This window comes from Coccinella septempunctata, chromosome 2 (assembly GCF_907165205.1).
Source record: "Coccinella septempunctata chromosome 2, icCocSept1.1, whole genome shotgun sequence".
NCBI classification, from domain to species: domain Eukaryota; kingdom Metazoa; phylum Arthropoda; class Insecta; order Coleoptera; family Coccinellidae; genus Coccinella; species Coccinella septempunctata.
The window spans coordinates 8864642-8886596 of NC_058190.1; the positions used below are offsets into that span (position 1 = coordinate 8864642).

At 35.8% G+C, this 21955-nt stretch overlaps 1 protein-coding gene across 1 annotated transcript in view; it reads left to right on the forward strand.

The window, feature by feature from the left end:
- Positions 1 to 6869: 6869 nt before the first annotated feature.
- The window catches only part of LOC123306590 (probable ATP-dependent RNA helicase spindle-E), a 64206-nt gene continuing 49120 nt past the window's right edge, over positions 6870 to 21955 (forward strand). The window contains exons 1-3 of the mRNA XM_044888653.1: positions 6870 to 7211; positions 18987 to 19160; positions 19259 to 19480. Of these exons, the coding sequence (XP_044744588.1) occupies positions 7077 to 7211; positions 18987 to 19160; positions 19259 to 19480 (531 nt within the window). The 5' untranslated portion in view covers positions 6870 to 7076. The remainder of the gene's footprint in view (positions 7212 to 18986; positions 19161 to 19258; positions 19481 to 21955) is intronic.

The following is a 21955-nucleotide window of genomic DNA, read 5'->3' on the forward strand; positions in this document are numbered from 1 at the left end:
GCCCCAATTATGTTAAATAAAAATATTTCAGTAATTTTGTTCTTTACTTTTTGATACGGTTCCTTTTATATATTGAACTATTTGGATTATTTAAAATCTCTCGCACTGACACCAGAGACGACTCTGTCTCTGCTCCAGAGACAACTTTGTCTCTGCTGACACTGCTTTTCATATGATTCCAAAGCTTTATTCGAGGCTTTTGAAAAGATCATTTCCTATATTCTTGCCTCACGATTATAATTAATATTTATATTCAAATTACTCTAAGGCTTCAATTTTATTAATTCATCAAGGCTGCAAGGGTGATTATTAAAAATTTCGTTCTCGAAATTCAGGAAATTATGATCATCATAAATCACTGAAAAAAGTGCATATTCGTAAAAATTTTTAGAAATTTCGATTAGAATGACAAACTAATGATGAATTATTTTTAGAACGAACCGACTCGTTGAAAGATTTGAACAATTTCGAAAATAGAGAAAGAAGTGAATTTTTCCAATCAGTATCAAACCTTCAAATATTTTCAGTTCATTCTTTCATTCCCGCACATTGAAATGTTCACGTTGCTAATAGCAACGGCGTGCGAGAGAGAAAGGTTGCTCTACATCTTCCCTTTCACTCTTCCTCACTTTGCCTGTATCGCCATAGACATAGAGACATGGACTGAGCAATGTCAGCATGAAATTGGCTTTTTCTATAGAAAGAGAGAAATGATCGTCGGGAATTTACCTGTCTCTTTTTTGTTCACATAGAGGTGAGTGTAGACCAATCAAAATTCTAGAAAGAGACAACTGCATTCCCGACCTGCGTTTCTCTCTGTCACTTTTTTGACCGTATTTCATGCATAGATAGAAAGGGAAGGCACAGTCCATGTCTATATGTCTATGTGTATTGCGATGCCATTCCAGTTCCCATAGAGTTCAATGTTTACGAATCCGAGTCGCAACATAATCTCCAAACGTAGTGCACTCATCCTTCGGAGTAGAAGATGCCGTTGCAGCTGTCTCATTTTTTTTCCGTTTGACGGGGTGGAGATGTTTCGGTGATTTGAAAACTTTAGTTCCAAAGATTATAGAGTTAGGTAACTCTATAATCTTTGTTTAGTTCGTCGTGACCATCTACTCTGTAAACTGTGGTCGTGACCTGCGTATGACTTCAGGTTGGGCTTCGATGTCTTCTAGCAGTTCTACTCTGTAATCTGTGTAGCAGTACGGACGAGTCTGTGTTTTGTATTGCTTCTACGTCTCCTTCGGGGCTGTTGCTGTCATCTTCACTGTTCTCCGCCCGCAGACTCTAAATAACAAAACATACATATAATTAAATGATAATATTGGAACGAGTGGCTGAATAAATACGAAAAATAAAACGTTAAGCCGCGTACACATCTGAGCAAAACAGCCGAATGAGCACATCGCGCCGAATGAGCATTCAGATGTGGACGGACCAAACATACCGCACCGAACGCGCTCATGTTGCGCGGAGCCGATCCGCAATTTGTCGGTCCATCAAAGAGAATTCGTGCTCAGTGTGGACGGGTTTGGTTGACATCTTTGCCTCGAAGCGAACACACACGTTCCAATATGGATTTCTCGCAAGAAACGTCTCTAAATTTAATAAAAGAATATGAAAACCGCCCAATTTTGTGGAGAGTAACCCTAGTAACCCACGAAAATTATTACAACCAAATTGAAAAAGAAGACGCTTGGCGCGAAATCTCACAAATTTTTCACAAGGACGTAGGTGAAATACAAAAAAAAAAATAGACAGTCTGAAGGGATCGTACCGGCGCGAAAAAGCTAAAGTGAAGAAAAATGTTGGGACTGGAAAAGGTGAGTCTGAAATTATTCGAAAAATAACTTTTTAGAAAATGCGTGTACTCGCAGGTTTACATTTCAAAATGATTCGCTTACGACATCTTTCGGTTTCTGGGCGAAAGGGATGAACCCCGAAGAACAGTGAATGTAAGTTTGCTATTGAATTTATTTAAATGTGTGATACTTAACAAATACGAGTACATACATGCTATACATGATTACATAATATATTTATTTTGGCATGTTAGTGCTCCCGATTCTTTGAAGTATTTGGCAAATTCGTTCCTTACTGTAGCTACACTTTCTTTCTTTCTGCGAGGTATGTTCTTGAGTGATAGCAGAGATGTGAGTCCCTTTTCTTCAGCTCGCCACGTTCCTAGAATTAGTTCTCCTTCGTTTTCGATATCCAGAGTACCAACCGGAGAGTATAATTGTTTTGAAGTTTTACTTCTATGCAAAAAATTATGAAGACACACAACCGTCATTACTACCAGTGTGGCTTTCTCTGGTTTTAAAAGAAGGGGTTTTCTCAAAACGCGAAACACACTGGAAGCGATTCCACTATGCGGCGTGCTCTGCTGAGCCGATAATTATAAGCTCTTTCTGCTGAATCTTTAGGATGATAGCCGCTGTATGGTTTCATAATATTTTTTGTTAATGGAAATGCTGCATCTGCGACAAACACTTATGGCAATTTCAGGGATCTTCCAGGAAGGGGTTCAGGTGCAGGAATATTGAAGGAACCGTCTTCAATTATGGGCCTGTTCCGATATTGCTGGTTTTACTGGCCCGCAATCCAATAACAATAGAACTCGAACGACTGGGCCAATAGGCATCGTTTCTGAAATACTGACAGTACTGTTCAGGAATATCGGAACAGACAGTTTGTGATACAGTTTGCAGTTGTTAAAAACACCTCCATCTGACATTCGTCCTTGACGACCAATATCCACGAAGGAAAATGCATGTTCCAATTTTCAAGCCAGGAGACAAAAACTCAGGTGTTCGAGTCACTGGTTCATGAAACCAGTGTCCATTGCTAGACACTTGAAAAATATAATTATTGAAAACAGCACGGTTTTATACAGGGAAGAAATTCGGAAACGAATTTGCTTTGCTTTTTGGAGTACATGAGGGGCTGGATACTCGTACTCAGGTCGATGCTGTGTACACAGATTATCGGAAGGCATTTGACAAGATTGTAGCGGGTTCAGTTTTCAAGGGTTTAATCTCGAGCGCCAGCTACTCTTTCAATAAGGGAGAAATAGCAAACCCACCCGGGTACCTACTAGTCGGAGACAGAGTTCGGGGTTATCTGAGGTGGTAGAGATAACAAGTACTTTAAAACCGAATTTATTACAATAATCTAAATCACAGTGAACCATACAATGATTTTCAAGTCAAGAAATATATACAGCTGATGGCCCAGTTCAAAATGAGAAAAATATAAATGCAACACTTAATAATTAACTCGGTGGTCAGTAATTCAAAATCAGCATAGTGAAATTAATGAATTAAATTAATTATATTCAGTCAAAATATCAGGTATTAAAGAAAGAAAGAAATCAATAGCGGTCACTTTGATTCCTTCTGAGACAATGAGGGATGTACGGGGTTTACACAAAATTTACAGTAACCGTTTTTCTCAGAAAGATACAAGTCCCTGTAATCGGTTAATTTAGCAATGGGTTTGATATCGAGCACTTTCAGTAATTTTCAGTGTACAGGCCAATCGCCAATCAGAATTGAAGCTATTCAATAAACGGGACGGGTTTGGTTCAGGTGATACACAATGCAACAATTTACAGGATAACAGGGTAGTTTATCGTGGTCTCCCCGTGGCAACCTTGGGTTTACACGCCAAGCATTACCAGCAGAAAGACTTCGAGACCTCTGCCGATTGGTTCCGTCACCAGAGATCCAGGCGACAGAAGTCTGCGGTAAACGGGAAAACCAAACGGAATACAATAGGGGTAGGCTACTGTGGTCTTTCCGTGGCAACCTTGGGTGTACACGCCAAGCATTACCACCGGAACGACTTCGAGACTTCCGTCGGTTGGTCTTGGTTCACCAGAGATCCAGGCGACAGAAGTCTGCGGTAAACGGGAAAACGAAAACGGAACAAAACAGGGGTAGGACGGGGAAGGCTACTGTGGTCTTTCCGTGGCAACCTTGGGTGTACACGCCAAGCATTACCAGCGGAAACCAGAGAGCCAGGCGACAGATATAGGGGCTACTTGAATCAACGTATAACAATCCTTCTGGAGTCTGTAGAAAATTAAAATTGTATCTAAAGATTGACAGGGTCGACACACGACGATGTCCACGATGATGTCCAGGATCGTGAGTGGTGTGTGTCGGTGCCCAGTATGCTGCAGAACGTTCCTTTTAAACTAAGAAATGGATCACGCCTTCATAGTAAGGCAGGTAAATAATAATCAAATTAATTCAGATGCATAACATCCGCAGATAGTGAAATCAACGAATGTTACGATCTAAATCGAACTAACAAACTACCATCGCTCGAAGTATTACCAGAAATTTCATTTCGTCGACAAACAGTAGATGCTGACCATGGTTTCGGTCTTATTTGACCTCGTCAGAGCAACAAAACTCATTCGTCAACGAAATGTTGTTTGCTCTGACGAGGTCGAATAAGACCGAAACCATGGTCAGTTTCGATGATTAAAAGGATATCAATAGAGTTCAGTTGTAAAAATGTTTGGACTTCGTTCTTGTGCTGCAGTAAACCGTTGGCATTCCATTGGGCTATCAGTGCTTTGTGAATTGTTCAATCCTTTTAGAGTGTCTGCATAGTTTGGTTTTTGATGTTGTTCTGTTGTTTGATTTTTAGGCATTGGATAATTGTCATTTGTTATTTTTTTTATAACTGGCTGCTGCATGTTCAGTCTGTTGTTCTGGTTGTTGGGTCTTTTCAGTATTGCATGATAAAATTCGCATCCCCTATAGTTCGCTGGATGAGGTCCATTACATAGGGCACATTTAGCCGATGTGTTGATGCTTTTCTTGCAGTTCTCAGTGTTATGTGCTCCTCCACATTTCACACAACCATATGGCATGTTGCAGTACGTTTTTGTGTGCCCATATTGCTGGCATATCATACATTGTGGTAGGCCTTTGACTTTTTTTGGCGGTTCAATCTGCACTAATCTATTCTGGATTCCACATATCTTGTATATTTCTCTATTATTAGCTGATGGTTCTAAAGTCTACAAATAATAGATTCAATGGCTTCTTTGTCACTCTGCTTTTTCCATTGTGGATGTTCCTCACTTTGTATCCCTGTTAAATAAGTTCCCCTTTTATTTCTTCTATGTTTGTTGAGAAATGAAGATTTTTAATAAATACTCTGAAAGCTCTGTTTTTTTTGCTTGGTGGGTGTGATGTATTATGTTGGTTTCCCTCATGTGGTGTACCATTTTGCGATAATCGTCTGGGGTTTGGCAGTTTATTTTTATGGTGTTGTCGTCTAGAGTTCCGTTTTCTTCTAGCTGCTATAGTTCTCGAGATCCTTTCAGTAGACAACGAATTTTGCCCATCCTGTTTATCTAAAAAGTGATGTCGAATAGTAAATAATTTCTATCGATTGTTTTATTTCAATAGAGGTGATGCTGAAATAACATTACACAAAATATTGAACTAGTCTCAAATTTTTGTTTTATTATTTTTGAAATGCCATTTGGGGTATATAATTGCGAACAAGGCAATCACCCCAGATATGGTGAACAAAAAACAATAATAATTATTGTTTGTTTACAGATAATTCGGAAATGTATATGAAAGATGTACAAAAATACTTTTGCAACAGAAAAAAATGAACTAATTCTGCATTTTCTGCTAACTACTATTTCTTAGACTAAAGAATGTTTGTAATATGCGGTAATTGGGTACATGAGAACTGTTCAGGTGAACATCGTCCGAAAAAGGTTTCATATGTGCTTTCTGCAGTTAATATTTACTTCAATTGAGTGAATGCTTGATTACCCTAGGCTTAGGCTGTTTGCAATTAACTAACCCAATACACGTCCGCTTTTAGCCCAAATGATTAGGGTAAATACGGACAGACAGGGTTTTGTATTTCTTGAAAAAAAAAAAAAAATTTTGTTCATTAATCCCGTGAAAACATAGGCTTGTTCGTAGAGTGGTTTGAAACGGTTGTGAACTGTACAGAGCAAGCGCAAATGTATTTTCGCTACCCTAAAATGGAATTGCGCTTGCTCTATACAGTTCACAACCGTTTCAAACTACTCTACGAACAAACCTTATAAATGATAATTCTATAGTTGATTAACCAAAGATTGATAAATCAATAAAATCAGACTGATGATGAAGTTATTATCTACAATAAGTGTTATACTTCATTTTCCTTCAGCGTCCGCAATTTCCCCATCGTCCCCTACCTATCTTCAAACTACAATTACTCGAAAGCGCTTAAGTTATCAAGAATACCTACTTCTTAAAAAGTTAAGTGTTAAAGGAAGAATTTGAAAAATGGTCCTGCTAAGCGGGCAGGTAGTGCAGCTCAGAGACAACCTCTGTCTCTGGTGCAGCTTGTATGTAAATACACAGAACACCAAATATATGTGCGAATAAAACAACCAAGGGACAAAGATGTTACACATATATCTTTGCCAAGGGAAGCTAAAGACCGTAATCTCGCTCGGCGGTGCTGATTAGACTTTTTATTTCTGCTGGTTTTCGTTTTTAGCTGTGTTATTAACAACAAGTTGATCAGGTCCTGAAGAAGAACCCAATAAAGGTCCGAAATATAGACAAAGAACAACAATAGTTATGTTTCTTTCAACAAGCTGAGAACCTATAACTTCTAGATTTCGGATGATACGGCAATACTCCTTTTGAGTCTAGTGAACTAATAACACAAGAAGATATAATGAGGACGCGCAATTCAGTTCAAAACAATCGAGAATTTGAGAGTATATGGCCGAGTCCCTTGTGAAAAAAGTAAAAACGCATTCTGTGAAATAACCAAAGATTATTTAGTAGTTCATCTATGACTGCGATTTAACCTCAACAATGCTCAGCTACTCAGCTCTGAAATGTGAATGAATATCCATGTTTGTGGGGATATTTAGTGTAGACAAGTGTTTTTTTATTCCCAGAAAGTAAATGGCATATAATATTCATTAAAAATTGCTGTCACCCCTATAATAGGAGTCGTATTTCACAAGAATAGACGCGAGACCTTTTTTAAATACACAATTTGATTATATTTTTTCCGAAATGGAGAGAAAAAGATTCAAGATAGAACCTGATTTGTTATCATCTGAAGAAGACGAGGATTTGAATGAAAATTATGCAGAACAATATGTGAAACAAGAGATGAAAATATATGCTAATTGTATGCAGAATGCAGAAGTAAGCCAAATTCTTAGTAACAGTTCATTAATTTTCATTAATTTATGACTAATTTTGTATGCATCTTGTTCAGTTACTTATGCCTCTTTGCACCTACAAATAAGGTGCAAATTAGGCGGCCTCAACGTTAGGTTTCAATGGTGGCAACTACAATGTAAATCTGAGAGATAGGTAAGCCTTAATTTCGTTGATGCAAACAGGCTTAACTATAGCGATATAACCAAAAGTAGTCCATCTATCTTTTGCAGTTAAAATAAGGCAGATGTTCTTTTTCCTAGTGAACATATGTTAAAGTTTCAAGTTGTGAAAACACTTCAGTGTTGGTTAGGTTCATATTGTTGTAATTTCTAGTGGTTTTTATAGACCTTTTTCAATTTTCTACAACAATGTTGTTCAGTGAATATTATTCATCCCTCAGTGGCAATATGGAAGTGGGCTATGATAAAAAACTGACTCTTTTTGAAAATATTGACTTGTACAATTAAGTCCCAGTTGTACAGTTCAGGTTCAAAATTGAACCCAGCTCAAATATGATGATTCCGTTCAATTTTGACACATTGATCTGGGTTCAACGTTGAACCTGAACTGTACAACCGGGCCTTAGAGTTTTGTGCTTGTAAATATCATAGATGGTTTGTTTGCCCCTTAAGTGAAGTCAAACCGAACTATCATTTATTGACCTCAGTCAAAGGCCATCAACCAAAGTCGATGTACATCTAATTACATTAATGGCAAAAAATATCTATTGTGTGCATAATTGTTGTTGAACTTGTCAATCTAATTCTCCATGGATGTGAGTCTGTCCATGACAGTTTGATCTAGAAACTTCCTGAAAGAGGAACATGCCATATTATGTATCCCTTAGCATTTATTGGCCCGGAACCTGCTATTGGAATTTCTAATTCCTTAATTAGAGAACGAAAAAATAGCTGGATAAGGCAGAGGGTACTGGAATATTGGCGGTTCTGCACTGCGTCACTGGCACAGGGCTATCTCAGTGCCTCCCATTATGTACCAACCAATGACTAGGATTTTCTAGAACTAATTTGTGATCTATGAGAGCTCACTTACACAAACTTAATATTGTCAATTAATTACTGTGCAGGCTTTGCTTAGAGGAAGACAACACGATTGAGCACATCCTCTGTGACTGCCCAGCTGCAGACTTCGAGTCATTGGCTCTCTCAAGCTGAATCTAGAGAAACTCAAGAATCACTCCCCCTCTGACATCATCTCCTTCCTGAGTAAGATAGGACTGGAAGGGGAAGTTCTCTGAGCTTGCTTGTGTGCCACAATAGACAGTTTGGTGGTTCCGACCAACTACAATCTGTAAAATCTGTAATATGCCTTATTTGTCATCCAGCTTTTTGATCCGTTTCAAAAATCTGTCATTTGAAATTTTCAGTCTTCTTGTTATTGGCAGTGTGTTTGTCTTTGAGGGGGTGTCTCAGACTTGTTGTTGTTTTCAGTCATGTTCTCTCTCCTACCTGAGATTTTTTAATACCGAATTTGTGGAATTTACATACTGTGGATGTCCATACTCGAGAATTGGTGTGCAGACTGTTTTGTTTATTTTCGTGGTGAGACATTTGAAGTGTTTTGCTCTTGCAATTGTTTTTTTTTTTTGAGAGGTTTGATTGAAGCTTCATGCTTTGCTGTCAATTTGCGAGCCAAGGTGTTTTATTGAGGCGGATGGTGTTATATAGGGTGTTCTACAAGCTCTATGACAAACTTTGACAGATGGTAGTTGTGCTTATTCTGAACACTTTTTTTTCTATGAACATAGGTCCGATTCGTTTTTGTTTAGAAAATGCAAGCATTTGAAAAATTATATTTTAATGTTCAAATCATAATAATAAATAGAAATTTTGAGACTATAAAAATTGTTCGAAATGTCCACATTCGGCTTGAGTGCAAGCTTCACATCGACGAACTAAAAATGCCGTTACTCGGCGGATCAGATTTGGGTCGTTTCGTATTTGTTTTGCTGCATCTTGAATTCTATCAAGTAATTGTTGATGCGATTGGATTTCAACATGATAAACAAGCTGCTTCATATGACCCCATAAATAAAAATCTAAGGGATTTAGATCAGGCGAACGAGGTGGCCATTGTATTGGTACTCCTTGGCCTATCCATTTATTCGGGAAATTCAGCTGACTTAATACTTGTCTCCCTCTATGTGGTGGTGCACCATCGTGCTGATACCACATATTTCCAACAATGTTGAGCTCTAAGTCATCAATGAAGTCAAAATGGTTGTGCTCCAAAAAAAATTTATACAAATCTGTATTCAAACGATCATTTATATTATGTACTGGTATCAAATCATTGTTGAAAATCCCACTCCAAACGTTTACACTGAAACGTTGCTGAAATCGTCTTTCTCTAATGGCATATGGATTCTGCAGTGCCCATATTATGGTTATTATTGATTATGGTTATTGTTGATACCGTCCTTAGTGTAACAAGCCTCGTCAGACCACATGACAAGCGGAATAAATCTATTATTTTGGGCATGTTGTTGAAGTAACCATCTACAAAATTCTAACCTTCGTAACCCATAGGCCACTCCAACCTTCTAACGTCACATAAATTATGGAGGACAAGCAAACGCGTCATTACAAGGGAAATTCCTCATTTGAAGAATATTTTCGTGATTTTCGTTGTTCCAAGATACCAAAGAGTGGTATTTTAGTTCTTCAAGAAGAGTTTAGAAACCTACAAATACAAAAGCTTGCTCTTTAGGTTACGCTATAAAATATTTAGAACAAAATTTTCGGGGAAAGTATTTCACGAAAGGGTCGGCACAGATGTATTGGTGCTCATGTAGAAAACGGAATTATGACCAACCTGTGATGAAATGCTGCTATTCTTTGGATCCATATGAAATTAGTCAAGGAGACCATTATTCCTGGCCTTTCGCTCTGCAGCGTTCGTACAGGTGGTATAGAGATGGAATGAATATTTTTTCAAAATGTAAATACATAATATTATGTAAATTTGTTGTATTAAATACTCTTGAAAAGATGCACTGTTTTAAAGAAAAGGTGTATTCACTATACATACAAAGCAGGAACAGTATAAAGCCTTGATTCCCAAAGTGGTCCAGGTGGACCCCCAGGGGTCTATGGAAGACTCGATGGGGGTCTACGTTGGCGTGACAAAAAAATAGGGGTTCGCAGTTCGTAAGCGGGGATCCACGAAAATTTATCTGGTATCGATAGTGAAGAACTAAAATGTAGGTTTGACTTCACCTATCAACGTAGGCAGATAATATTTTGAGAGTAAGAGATTGCTCTTACATACTGATGAAGTACGCTGGTTATCGAAAGGTGCATGTTTAACAAGAATATAGATATCACTTTTTGAATCTGTTCTAGAGTTTTTGGATAGTAAAGATCCAGATTTAAAAAAAAACCTGATCAGTTCGAAAGGAGACAGATTTGTTCAAAAAATTTAATGACCTCAACTTACAATAAAGGGATAGCCTCAATTTAATAAAAACAAAGGGTGTAATCTCAGCTTTTCTTGGAAAATTGAAATTTATGAAGCAAAATATTAGTCGGCGAGAATTTTCTCATTTCTCAAACTTGTCACAGGTAGAATGTCTTGATGAGGATATTCAGATATACGTTCAACATTTAATCGCCCTGAATGATGACTTTAAAATCAGATTTGAAGATATCTTGACAATAGAAATACCACCATGGATCATAAATCCATTTGATGAAACGGAAATGGGGGATTGTGTTATTACAAGAGGAGCTACTTGAACTCAGCATTGGAGGAGCTGAAGGTTAAATTCAAAAAGAGGGTATCAAACATTTTGGCTGCAGGCAGAAATACCCGAAAAATATCCTGGACTGGAATTGCGAGAAAGCTTCTGATAGCCTTTCCCTCGTCATATCTTGTCGAAAAAAGTGTCGTCACAAATCTTTCGACAAACGGAACGGATTGAATATAACAGAACGGGGAGATTTGCGGTTATTCCTAACAAAACTGAAGCAAAATATTGATAATTTGCTGTCAATCCATCAAGTACATACCTCCCATTAAAATTATGAGTATTTTGTCATTGTAGAAGTTATATTACGTTATTAATGTTTGATTTTAGTTATACTGTTATCATATTACAGTATAATATTCTCGATAATATTATTTGAAATTATTACATATTTGAATATTAGAGAAAATATAGGTATTATTTTTCTCCTTACCATCTCCGAATGGGGAGTTTTCTAAATAAAATAAAAGAGAATTGATTGATTCCTTGTGCTGTCAGTGAATGACGAAAAAGAAAAGTTGGATGGAATTACTTTTTTCATTGGCCAACTTTACTTTTCTGACAACCACTCACAGTACAATAAATCAATTAATCAACCAATTATTCTCAGATTTCTTTCGAAAACTGTTAATTCGCCTTAACGCAAATTTCTTTAGTTTGCTTTAGTCTTCACATTTTTTGTTTTGAGTTTTGGGAATATGGTAGAAATGTAGGCAGGGGGTCCACCGAAACTAGCAAAATTTTGAAAGTGGTCCATGAGAGAAAAAAGTTTGGGAACCTCTGGTATAAAGTATAAAAATATAATCGGTGCAAAATACAAATAGTAAGAAAATAGCATAAATATAATGAGTATAAAATTATAACCGGTATAAGTCAGTTCTCCTTATAATAACATCCTAACATTTTTGTTGTCTCCTTGTCAAGTCATTTATATGAAGCCAGAGTTGTCTATATGTGAAGCTTCTTACGCTAAAATACAGAAATTTTTCCAGAAATACGAAAGCACTAACAGTCTCTATTTCCTCTGACTCCACATCCAACAACACAGCACAAAAATTGGCATAATTATTCACTTTCTGCTAAAATACTGTGTAACTTGCCCAAGATATTGAATTCTTTAATTACTATTACTAACGTGAATTTAACGCTGTTAGCGGAAAAATTACTAGGACTAACACCATCAGCAAACTTTAAACAAGAATAATGCTATTTCAATGTACGTAGATTAACCAAAAGTACAATAATATTCCAAATTATGTGTTATATCTACGTACACACCTTCGCTTGTCCTCCACAATCTTATTTTGACATCTATCTGACAGCGGGTTGGAGTGGCCTATTGTCAGCATGTAAAGCTTGTACCAAAGATTATAGAGTAGAAAGATGGGAAACGAGGCGACTAAAGCGATTTGAGCGCCATCTGTGTGTCACGCGTGTTTTTAAGACGCTAGGACTGGTTAAGATATTAATTTGAGTGCCATTTGCAGAGATAAATGAAATTTTTCAAGATTTCAGACGTCAATATTGATCAAAGAGGTTTTGAATGTTTTTATTCTCATTCCGCTTTTTATCTGGATCGTTCTAGTTGCTGATTTTTGATTTTTTTTGTCTTATTTCTTGGTGAAAACATCAAAATATTGTTCGAAAATTATTGAATGGTGAAGAACGGTGGATCAAATAATAAAATGTATTTTACGTGATTAAGTTTTTCACTCAATGAAAATGGAAGCGTAAGTATTAAAAATCGTAACATGTGAATCGGTCATTCATTGATTCTAATTTTCAGTGCCCCGAAGTGGATAAAATTATCAGGGCTTGAAGACAATTACTTCAGTAAACACTACTAACTACACCATGAGCAATGAACATTTTACGCAGGTCAATTGAGAACTGTTCATCGACGTAAATTGTTGTATGCAGAAAGCATCCCTTGCATGAACGGCCTATTAAGGGGAAATTATGATCTTTATAGGTCCATTCAATGGTTCTCAATTGCTACTCTTTCAATATATTCAGAAATGCAGAGGTTTTATTGATTTCAATTTGGGAACCAAGTGACTGTCAAATTGTTGATTAGAAAGTCAAAGTTTTATGAAACCTGCTGTGAGTGTTTTGTTCATTCATTAATCAATTTGTATATTGTGTCATGAAGAGACCATATCATAAGGAAATAATAAAAAAAAGCACCAAGAAACTATACTGACATACAGGTCTTGCATATGTCTGCAAGTTTTTTTTTTAAGTGTGGTTCTGAAAATTCTTTAAATAATACCGACATATGTAAGTAACTGGAATATGTATGCTATGATGGTTTACTGAATATTGGTTCATATTAATTTCTGATATATGTATATTTTACAAGTTCAACTGAGTTCATTAATTCAGAACAACCTATTGTACAGAAACAACACCTTCGACGTATAGCAGATCACCATATACTCTAGTGTCCTAGGGAAAGCTTCATTTATTGCCCACTATTTCAATTCCTGTAAATTTTTTATGAATTGCAAATAAACATATAGCACATCCAACAGCGTTTTTCGTTGATATCAATTGATTCCAAACAATATTTAGATGAAAACTAACATCCTGATCACAAAGCAAAATTTTACTTTTGTTTTGTCGCTCAGGATGTTTGTTTTCTGATAGAAACAAAGTCAATATTGGAATGCAATATGAGAAATAGAATTCGAATTTCGCGCCCCTCAATTAAAAAACAGAAAACTGTTATCAAAACGTTTTCCTGTATTGACAGTGCGTTTTTAGCGCCATCTCATTGTCACGCGTGTTTTCACTGGCCAAAATGTAGTCGGTTTTTAGTACTAGCGATATGAGGGCGTTTCCTATCTTTCTACTCTATAATCTTTGGCTTGTACATTTTGTCTAAGAAATGGATGCAACATTTCTCCTTTCAAGACACGCCATACAAAATTTGGTGATAAATCAAGGTTAGTAGCTATACGTCGAACACTAATCGAAGGGTTGTCAAGGACAGCTATCTATTACAGTTGGCCGAATGGCTTTCTTTGGGGCAGGATTGCCTGTTTCGCGAAGTCTTCGGAATGATGCACAAAATAATTTGTGAGCAGGTTGATGTCTATTAGGATATTTCCTCCGGTACTCTCGAGCTGCTCTTCTGAAGTTTCCATTAGAATACCCATATTCAAATACAATATCTGCATATTCCTGAGTCGTGAAAGAATGCATTATTATTCAAAACGTACACCATGTGTCAAATGAATAATTAAAATAACGCCAATTACCATATCAACCGATATTTCTCGTCAGCCTACTTAATTAAAACAATAAAACTAATTTTTTTCAAATGCTTGTAACTCCTGAACGAAAACGAATCGGACCTATGTTCATAGGAAAAAAAATGTTTAAAAGAAGCACAGCTACCTCCTGTCAAAGTTTGTCATAGAGCTTGTAGAACACCCTGTATTTCTACCGTCTACTTATATATTACAGGTGAACTTGGTCTTATCTTGTGGTTGAAGATTATAAATTTCGATTTTTCAGGATTGGACCTAACCCCCATTTATAAATCCAGGTTATTAATCTGTCCATGTTAAGCTGTAATTCCTTGTTCGGTTTTCCATGTGAGATCATAATGGTATCATCAGCATATAGCAGGAGATACTGTTCCTTGTTATTGTTTGTAGGTGCAGCAATTAGATTCAAAAAATCATGGGAGAGATGGTGGGAGGAGCGTGAGGTTTGTGACATAGTTTCTAGTGTTTCTAGGTGTTTTTAGAGAAAAGTGAAAAGTGAATACATTATAGCCACTCAGAGGGCGTTCCGCATAAGATATGATTTGCACTCCTTGATCCAGATCCTGATCGAAAAAACAATTTTGAGTTGGGTTCACAACTTCAGGACCAGATCATCAGCTTTTGGTTCTAAACGTAAAGGCCCATCGAAATGGAAGAGAGCCCTTTAAAACATCGCCAGAGTTAGGGAATCCATTGTGCAGTCCCCAAGGCGCTCTGCAAGGAAATATGCAGCTGCTCTTCAAATTTGGAAAAGAACCATGAGACGAATTTTACACCCTTACATGTTTGCTCAAATGCGCATTACTCGCCACTTGGTCGTCACTTGGATGACATTATTTTCAAATCATGGGTAAAAAAAAAAACAGAATACGCAAACTATCAGAATAAAAATTAATTTTTCAAATATCTCATTTCGTTTTTATTTACCAGCTCTTTCAAATGTGGAAGAACTAATTGCCGCACCCTGTATCATTGCAGAAAATATTGTAGAGGAAAGGGGAGAACCTTGTGGTGAGCCCTGTTCTGGAGAGAATGAGGTGGATGTTGTCTCATTGATTTTCACACGGTTTCCTTTCTTCCAAAACACTTTTCACCATTTTTATCAAATAAATCGGAGTATTAAGTTTGTGTCATTTAAAGAGCAGGCCCTTATGCCACACGCTGTCGAATGTTTTGTTGATATCCAAACTAATAGCAGCTGTTATTTTTGAGATAATGGATTGTTGATTTTTTGGGCGGAATCCAAACTGGCATTTTGGGGAGGGAATTAGTAAGCTTTTTCTCAGTCTTCTTTCGATGATTCTCTCTGAAATCATCCTCAGGGCTATTGGCAGTTGGTCTCTGAAGTAGAAATTAACTATATGCTGAACGCCTGTGGAGATACAAGGGTGATTATAGCCAGAAAAGAGTCAATAATTTTATTGAAAAGTAGGGAGAATTTTTCTGCCGGTTACTCATATCGTCTATGGAGAAAATGGAAAATTATCATAAAAGAACACCCACCAATCACATACCTTCCAACGGTGTATTAATTAATCACATCGTTCATTTCAACCCGAATTCATAACCATTGTGTAAGGAATAACATCATTGCCTCGCAACCATAAAGAATACACCAAAGACAGCCAAGGATGCAAATAACAACTAATAATAGATTAAGATTGGTTTAGTTGAGCATTCCCTAAATGAAGGAATCTTTACGCTGCTTATATAGACTACAAAAAAGCATTAGATTCCATCCCTTACGAAGGGCTGAATCTATGATACGATGATCTTGAAAATGTACAAGGTAGATCCCAAAATTGTTCCTGGAAAACGCCATGTCAGCCTGGCGGACCAGTCTACAAATGAAAGCAGCAGATGGCCTCATCACAACTGGAGCGATTCCAATAAGACGTGGAATTTCTCGGAGACTCGCTCAGCCCTCTGCGGTTCTCATAGGTGACTCTGGTCTCATAGATTAAATTCTACCGACTACGGATTTGCCATCAAGAGCGGCAGTACTACTATGATGAAGCTGAGTCATCTCCTTTGAATAGAGGATTTGAAACTCTTCGCATCTACTGAAAACCAAATGCAAATAACAACTCATGCATTCTGAACTACCTGTTACACTTTCTGATTAACAAATCACTTATCTGAATTACAAGTTACAGTTTCTGGATATCATTCCACCAAGCTTGATTTCGATTTATTTCTGAGAATTACAAATTATTCTTTCTGAATTTTAGTTTATTGAAAAAGGTATGGAGTAATGATTTGCATATGATAGCTGTACCCGCTGTAATGTCCTCTACTCTTCGAAGGAAAACTCTTATCTATTTTTTATTAAACTTCAATCCGTCCGTCACAATCGACGCTTAATATATTATCATCTCCATGTAAAATAGAACAATCACCATAATCTACATGCATTGGTGCTCTGTGATAATAGCTCAATAATATTCTTTGTCTAACATAGGTAGGTCCACTACACCCGCCTGCTTCATAGGACGAATTTTCTTCAGTCAAATTTATCTCATTTAACTTTATTTTAGTTTACCTACTATACTTAACTTACTACTATACTCAACACCACTCCACTCGTGTTCTTTTGTAAGAGTACTCCACGTAAAAAACTTAAAACCTAGTTCGGTCAAGTTGGCAGGTTATTTTATTGATAATTTGATAATGAACTTTATGCTTGTATATTGTGTCAGAATATGAGGAACTTTGAAGATCACTTTCATTCCGGACATTCAAAAAATTAGGAAATAACGAGAATTTCCATGACTACTTCATATTTACCTATACTAATACTAGCACAGCCGCCTTTATTTGTGAAGGTGTTTGAAAAAGCTGTGGTACTAGTATACAGAGGATAAGCAACTCGTAAAAAATTGATATGCCATTCGAAAGTACACTAAATGAGGTACTTTTATTGAAAAGAAAACATGTGCATAATTATTAATTTTTCATCGATAAAACCATTGGAAAAAATAAGACTAATTTTGTTCACTTCAGACTTGTGATATCCATCTCCTTACCACGCCCGCAATAGGAGTTTTTTCTGCACACAGACTCTCTTATCTTGTAGCAAATTCATTTCCCTTTCCGAATATGTGGTCAAATTTGATAAGGCTGCAAGGAAAACTGAAAAATGATTGAGTTTATGAGAAACTTGAAATATTTCGTGAAATCAAGAAATGTTGAATTGAATAATAACCGTCGACATTTCGACCATGTGTGATATGACATTTTTTTTTTGCAAATCACACGTTTGATCTCCCCTTGAAGTTTGGCCACTTTAAAAGTAGACACCCTGTATAGATCATGTACTACTTGAAAAGGTTCAGGAACAATTCAAGTTTACAAAATTTCCTGAATGTGATGCAATCCATATTGGAAAATTTTTCATCTTTTCTAATATCTGGAATGAAAGTGACCTTCAAAGTCTCTCATAACCTGATACAACATGGAAGCATAAAGCTCTATACGCATTATCAATGAAAGTAACCTGCCAACTTGACCGAACCAGTTTTTGAGTTTTTTAATGGAAGAACAATTATTACAGGCACAACGTATATTATATATTCCGAATCACAAAGAAATATGGGACTGGAATATGTAAAAAACATATTTATATTTAAAAAATTAAAGTTGCCTATCACTAAAGTGGACGACTGAAGAAAATCTTTGACTACGCCACTGCAAAGAAATATAAGAAAGTAGAATGTTACATTTGTTTTTCGATATCACTGAAACTTTCCAAAGAGAGGCACCAATTCATAGAGCCGAAAAAGTTTTTTTCACTTAAGGTAGGTACAGGTAATAAGGCCAGTCGGATAATAAGGCCTAACTAACGGAAATTCCATTGAATAATGGTTGTCGGCGTTCAAAATGACAGTCGTGGTATCAGAATGATATCAAATGCAAAATTTGATGTCATGAGCAGTGCGTTAGCTAGTCAGTTGATTTTGAGTGTACCGAAGGCTGTTGCATATGAAAATTTGATATTATTTTTGAAAGTCAAAGATAACTTATAGATAATAATTAACTATTATTCTCAGTTACCGAGTATAATGAGCCTATTTTGTTTATTTATGAATGTAGAAGTCTAATAAACCTCATTATCCTACTGCAGAATAATAGGCCTACAGACAAGGTTTTTGAAAATGTTCAACTTTGTTCTTAACAGCAGAAGTTGTCATTTTTTGTTTTTATTTGAGAGTATTTGATGTTTAAGTTTAATTGACAATAGAATTTGGTTTCAGTGACCAAATGTAATAAGCCTATTTTGTTTATTTATAGATGTAAAATTAAAATAGGTCTCATTATCCTACTGTAGTAGAATAGGCCTACAGACAAGGTTTTTGAAAATGTTCAACTTTGTCTTTCTTAACAGCAGAAGTTGCCATTTTTTTTTGTTTTTATATATATATATAAATACATATAACTTTATGTTTAAGTTGAGTGTCAAATTATAACTAGGAACACGAGCACTCAGGAAAGGCACCCTCTCCACCTCTGCCCTAATAGGGGAAGAGTACTAGTATAGGCCATTTGAAAACAGACAAACGTCGGTCCTTTGTGGTGGACCTTGTACAATAATAATAATACGTTATTCATTATGATCAATAACCAAGGGAACATTTTATGCATAAATTTATAAAATACAAATGAAAATAAAGTTTAGTATTCAATAGTTTCTTCAGGTTTTTTTTTTTATTTCAGAGTGAAATAGGTGAATCAGGGCTTACTATAGATGACATAGCTGATGATTTAGCTACAACAGATATAAGATCAGAAGTTTATCGTCTAGCACGAATGCCAGAAGTATACAGGAAATACAATTTTGATGTGCCTGTCACTAAAAAACCCCTTACTATAAATGCGTACAAAGAAAAGGTAAGTTTCATACTGATCATTCTATTTTGGAATTCATTAAAAACAATCCCTTGATTCCTATTGAAAATTTATACATTATGATTGAACTTTTTTTTTAGATTCTCAATGTAATCAAAACAAATACTGTTGTTATTATCGATGGACCGACAGGATGTGGTAAAACCACTCAAGTACCTCAGTATATATTAGATGATTGCAGATTATCAGACAAAGAATGTAATATTGTTGTTACACAACCCAGAAAAATAGCTACCATAAATGTTGCCAAACGTGTTTGCTCCGAAAGAGGGTGGGCTATGGGCACTGTGTGCGGATATCAAGTAAGTGCAGTATATTTGCTTAAATTTTTCGAACTAACAAACTAGTTTCATGGTTCGATGCAGATCGTAACATTTGTTGATTTAATTATCGGCGGGTGCATCTGAATTAATTTCGTTTATTATTCACCTGCCTTACTCTTGAAGGCGTGATCAATTTATGATTCCTATGTCCGGGGCAGATCGGTTACTGGCAATAATTCGAACCTTTCCGCGCATTTGCAATTGATTAATTATCGTAATATACGATATTTGAAATCTGGGAATTTAAGCAAATGTTCGATCGTCGAAAAAAGGTGTTCAGCTGAATTGGCTAGGTTGTGCTTTTTAATCTGTGAATTTTTTTTATTCCACACGGTTTTCAAGATATTTCGCAAAATGTATAAAATGGGCTACCCAGCACTCTTCGAAAAAGTTGATTTCTAGCATTGGTGTGGTATAATTTTTTGCTGGGCCAAAATTATTTATTTTCAACGTCACAACATAAAACTTAAAAGTTGGTTCAGAAGTCTGGAAACGGTGAATTTTATATATATATATATATATATATATATATATATATATATATATATATATATATATATATATATATATATATATATATCCTCCTATCTTTATGGCTTCATGTAACATGCAAGGACCATTCATTGTGGCTTCAGGCGAATTATGACTTCAGTATATGTGAAGCCATAATGTAATTCACGTTTTCCGCTCAATGAAGCTACCGATTTGACTATGGTTTACGTGATTCGAAGCACTGAGTGATGTGGAAGAACCTTGAATACAGATATCTGCTTAAATTGTAAAGATGTCATCACTATTACGAAATGAAAATTTCTTCTCGTGAAGCCCTAATGGTCGGAGAATGGTAAATATTGTATATTTTAGTTTGAGACATTGCCACCGGGGGCGTGACTGTAATATACATGTCCTGTATATTGTAAACTACACCTTGTACTTTATGGACTCAGAGATGTGGCAACAACTCCTTCCCGTTTTTATCTATAGTGAATAGAGAGAATTCTCATCCAGCGGTTGAATTTCGAATATCTCTTGGGGATGCAGAATTCTTATTGCGCGTCAGAATTAGATACTCATCTTGTGGTCTTTCAAAGCTTCTATGAAGGAAAACGTCATATATGGATGTTAATATTCTAATCAGTGATGCAAATTCGTGGTTCAATTTTTTATCAGTCAAACGCATATTCTAGTTGAATACTGAAGAATAACTGATATGTTAATTCAGCCCAAATGCTATCTCAAGCCGAAACCATGTGATAGGCCAAAATATAATGACTTCCAGAAATTTTTTTAGGTGTTCTGATGATTCGAAGAAAATCAGGAACTTCTTCACATTAACTGAAAAAAAAATGAAATGCTTGAATTGCAGGCTTATTTCCAAAATTAATAAAATTGTTTTTCGCTTCATATAAAAAATTTTAATCTGATGGAAAAAACAACTTTCCATAAAAAACAAAAAACCTGTTCTTTTCATTTCATAATGAACTTGCAGTTCAAATGTCGGCGAAGTTCGTAACAAGACCTTCGAAATAAAAGAATTTTACCAACGACATAGAGCTCAGGAAGATATTCCCAAAAAATGTTGCAATGAAATGAGTTTAATATAACAAATACCTAGTTGGTTTAGTTGGTTTTAGTAAAACACAACTACATAATAATTTTCCCACATTTGATCCCGACCTCGAATGATATAAAATTATTTATTAGCATAGTAGTCTATCAGCATACTGCTAAAGTATTATCATTTTGTGGGTAAATATTGAAAAAAATCCCAAATGAAGATTCAGTTTATTATTTAAACAATAATATGAAGTCAAGGATAACAGAACAAAAGTAGGTTATACATAATGTTTGTTCATGAAAATTTTGAGTCAGTATAAAAACCAACATATTCTGAACCTTAGGAAGTCTTTATTTACAGCTCATGAGAATAAACGTTGAGATATCGTCACAAACTCGATTATCTGCTAAATTACATCAAAAGTCAACGATTTGAAAATTTTTACAGTCGAATTTCAGTTAAGATTGTATCAATATTCTCTAAAAGCCCTTATTATAATTCGATATTCAATCTTAATCTTACTCTATATCAGTATTATTATTTGGTAATGAAAAATAGTAGGTAAAGCTAGGGTTTTTAGCGTATATGGAAAACTCGGTCAACCGTTTTCAACATCTCTTCACATAATTTGATGAAAAATAGTAAGTTTGATCTATATTGATATTATTGATGATAATTGATAAGAATGAAGGCTTTTAGAGTAATAGAAAACTCTGTCATATTGAAATACTTGTGGCGTTTTTTCACTCCTGATGAGAGTCTTCAATTCTCTTATTTTTTTTTCGTGTTGAGTAATACTGAATAATGATTCTACTATGGCCTTAAATTTAGAGCCAGCTCGTCCAGCATGGAAGAAAATGACACTAAAAATAAAATACATACTGTGCGAGTCTGGC